At 62.5% G+C, this 3,201-nt stretch overlaps 1 protein-coding gene across 1 annotated transcript; it reads right to left on the minus strand.

Annotated features, from left to right (window-relative positions):
• Positions 1–1,508: 1,508 nt before the first annotated feature.
• On the minus strand, positions 1,509–1,982 carry DQ04_14691000 (hypothetical protein; the record flags this gene model as incomplete). The annotated part of the gene is made up of 1 exon (XM_009317186.1): positions 1,509–1,982. One exon carries the CDS (start codon positions 1,980–1,982, stop codon positions 1,509–1,511), a length of 474 nt encoding a protein of 157 aa, XP_009315461.1.
• Positions 1,983–3,201: the final 1,219 nt, after the last annotated feature.

Below are 3,201 nucleotides of genomic sequence, written 5' to 3' on the forward strand. Positions count from 1 at the left end.
CCGACGGCGCCGCACTCTTCACCGGCGACACGATGTTCGTTGGCGGCATTGGCGCCTTCTTCGAGGGCGACGCCACGCTGATGTGCCGCGCGCTGCGCAAGGTGTACGACCTGAACGGCCCCCCATCGTCATCCGTCGCCGTCGCCGCTGCTGCTGCTGCGGTGGAGGAGGCGGACCGCCGCACATTTGTGTTCCCCGGCCACGAGTACACCGTCAACTTCCTCCGCTTCGCCAGCGCGACGCTCCCGGCCAGCCACCCTGACGCCGGGTTCGTTGCGGCGCAGCTGCAGCGGTACAGCCGCAGCGTCGCCGACCACACGCCGACGGTGCCGAGCACACTCGCGGAGGAGAAGCGGCAGAACCTGTTTCTCCGCACCTGCGACAAGGCCTTTGTGCGGGACATGCATCACGGCGACACCGCGGAGGCGCTGATGCAGTACCTCTACGACACCTGCCCGTGAGCCCATGAGAGAGCGTGAAAGGCAGCAGCCACAAGGAAGCGAAGAGGGATGCATAGGGACGAGTGGGGGAAGGGAGTTGGTTTGCTTAGCGTCTTACTAATGAGCGGCAGGTGTTTTGTGTTCTTTTCCGGCTTCGTTCATTCGATGGTGGTAAAGAGAAGAATCGTGCTTTCTCGCTTACTTCACGCCCTTCACTGTTCAATGTGTGGCCTGGTGCCGTTTTGATGGGGGTTTCGTTGGTGTTACTTCTTGGTGCTCTGCTTTCTCTCTCTCTCTCTCTCTCTCTCTCTCTCCATCCCCCCTCGCTCACACATGCACGTGCCCACACAGATCAGAGCAGCAGGAGGGGAAAAGCAGCTGGACGGGATGTCGCAGGTGCTTGAGCGGCTGCTTCCGGCGCTGCTGCGGCACCTCTCCGGCGGCACAGTCGACTGTGATGACGACGATGACGATGTAGTGGAGGTCGTCGACGCCAAGCAGGAGGCACATGCGCTGCCGCCACGCTGGGGCTATAATAAATGCACCAGCAGCCGAAGCAGCGGCAGCAAAACTAGTAGCACTCGTCGGTGGCGGCGCTGTGTTGAACTGTGGCGTCACCTGCTGGGGTCAGACCGTCTCTTTCTCGCGCTGCTCTTTCACAGCGGCTCCCTCTGGGCGGAGGAATGGCCCCCGCCGTCTGCAGCAGAAGCACCGGCAGCAACAGGAACAACAACGACAACTTCCGGGACGAAGCGGCTCTCGTGGTCAGAGTCTGTCATGTGGTTCCTGCAGATCCGAGAGGAGACAGCCGCGCCTGCTCGCAACAGCCGCGATGGCAGCAGCAGCAGCAACAACAACAACAACACCAACGCCAGCAAAAACAGCGAAGGAAAAAGTGGAGGCGGGGAGAAAGGCGCGAGGGTGGTCTCCAAGGAGGAGCCCTGCTGCGCACCCCACATGCACGACGAGGACGAGGTGGCGGTTCAACGCGCCGCGACAGGGCTGCTGAGCGAGTGGTTCGCTACCGTTGACCGCTGTGGAAGCCGCTTCGCACGCGCGTACTACTTCTCATGCGCGCTGAAGATTGCACTGCTCGTCGGCAACACCACGCTTGTTGAGGACATTCCGCACCTGCACGACCTTGTGGCGAAGGAGCCGCGGTCCTCCTCGCAGTTCACCGCCTTCTGTAGCATCTTGTGCTGCCTGCTCGTGGAGGAGGCACAGCAGCAGCGGCCGTTCCGCCTGCGGCTTCCACCTCCGTTCTTCCTGTTGAACTTTAACAACATTGGCCGGGGCTCCCGTATCGGCGTGTGGCTGCCGCGTAAGTGCGCTGCTACCACCAGCAATGGTGCCACTGGCGGCACTCCGAAGGACGGCGAGTTCCACTCGTGCGAGGTGTGCTCGCCGGGCGTCATGTTGCACGTGCCTTCGCCTTTGGTGGATTCTGCTGCTCCTGCCAAGGCGGCAGGGGACCTCCTCCTCGGCGTGTGCCTGCTCGACGAGGCGTACGTGCAGACAATTAACGTGCTGCCAGTCATGCATGACGCGCGTGGGGCACGAAATCTGCCCAGCAGCAAGGAGGAGAGGCGGGGTAGAGGCAGGCGACAAGCAGCAGCTGAGGCTGCGTCTGGCGCTGTTGATTCAACTAGTGTTATGGGGCTGTCGACGCCGCGGTGGTGGAGTGCCTTCTCTCCGGCAACGCACAGTTTCGTGCGCGTCGACATCCTCCACCCGCGCGCTCTCTGTGCCATTGTACCATCCTCTGCGCCCTCCTCCACTGGTGGCGGTGGTGGAAGGCGACGGGGACAACAACAACACCAGCAGCAGCAGCAGCAGCTAGAGGCGCCTATATTTACGGTTCCATTGCGGCGAACGTTGCGTTCAACGGCCCAGCGGGACCACCTCGCAACGACCGCGTTTGCGCTTGCCACGACAGCGCGTCGTCTTCTGGGATGCAGGGGCGTTTTTATACAGCAGCAGCAACAACCGCCATTGGCGGCTACCACCGAAGCCACCACCGGTGGGGCAGTGCAGAGAATGGGCAAGGGTAAGGTCGTGGCTGGGGCTCCCGAAACGAAGACAACGCGGCGCCTGGCGTACGACGCCGGTGGCAGTAGCTGCGGTAATCCCGCCACTACTGCCGCCTTCTCCAGCGCCGAGGAGGAGCTGGAGTGCCTTGTCGAGTGCGCCCTTCACTTACTCCTTGAGGCACTGCTACTGTGCACTGCGCTGTCGAGTGAACTGCTGCCGCAGGTGGATGCATGGGCGGTGGAGGTGACGTCCAACGCGGTTGATCTCGCACTCGCAACGCCGCACCCTGTCGTGCGGCACATGCACGCCGTTGGGTACGCCCTCTGCATCGCCCCACAGCCGTCTCAGTCACTTCTGGTAGCGGTGGGCCTCTTCGCCACACTAGCGCAGCGCCAGCGCGACGGAAGTAGTGGCGATCACGGTAACAGCAGCAGCAGCACTGGAACTGGTTGGTGGGAAGTGTTCAAGGCGTGTGTGCTGAAGGATGCTGTTATACCGGGTCAACTCTGCGGCGACACGTGGGAGCTTGTCGAGCGTGTCGAGCGTTCCCTCCGCGCTACTCTCCACGTCCGTATCCAAAGACAGAAACAACAACAGCAGAAGCAGGAGAAGCAGCAGCAGCAGCAGCACGCCCTTGCTGGGGAGACTGACGCTGAGGGGGTGGTTGCGGCTGATACAGTGCAGGACTCTGCGCCTGCGCCAGCGGACGACGTGCCGCGTCGACGCCTCG

This window comes from Trypanosoma grayi (genome assembly GCF_000691245.1).
Source record: "Trypanosoma grayi strain ANR4 Tgr_1469_V1, whole genome shotgun sequence".
NCBI lineage: Eukaryota > Euglenozoa > Kinetoplastea > Trypanosomatida > Trypanosomatidae > Trypanosoma > Trypanosoma grayi.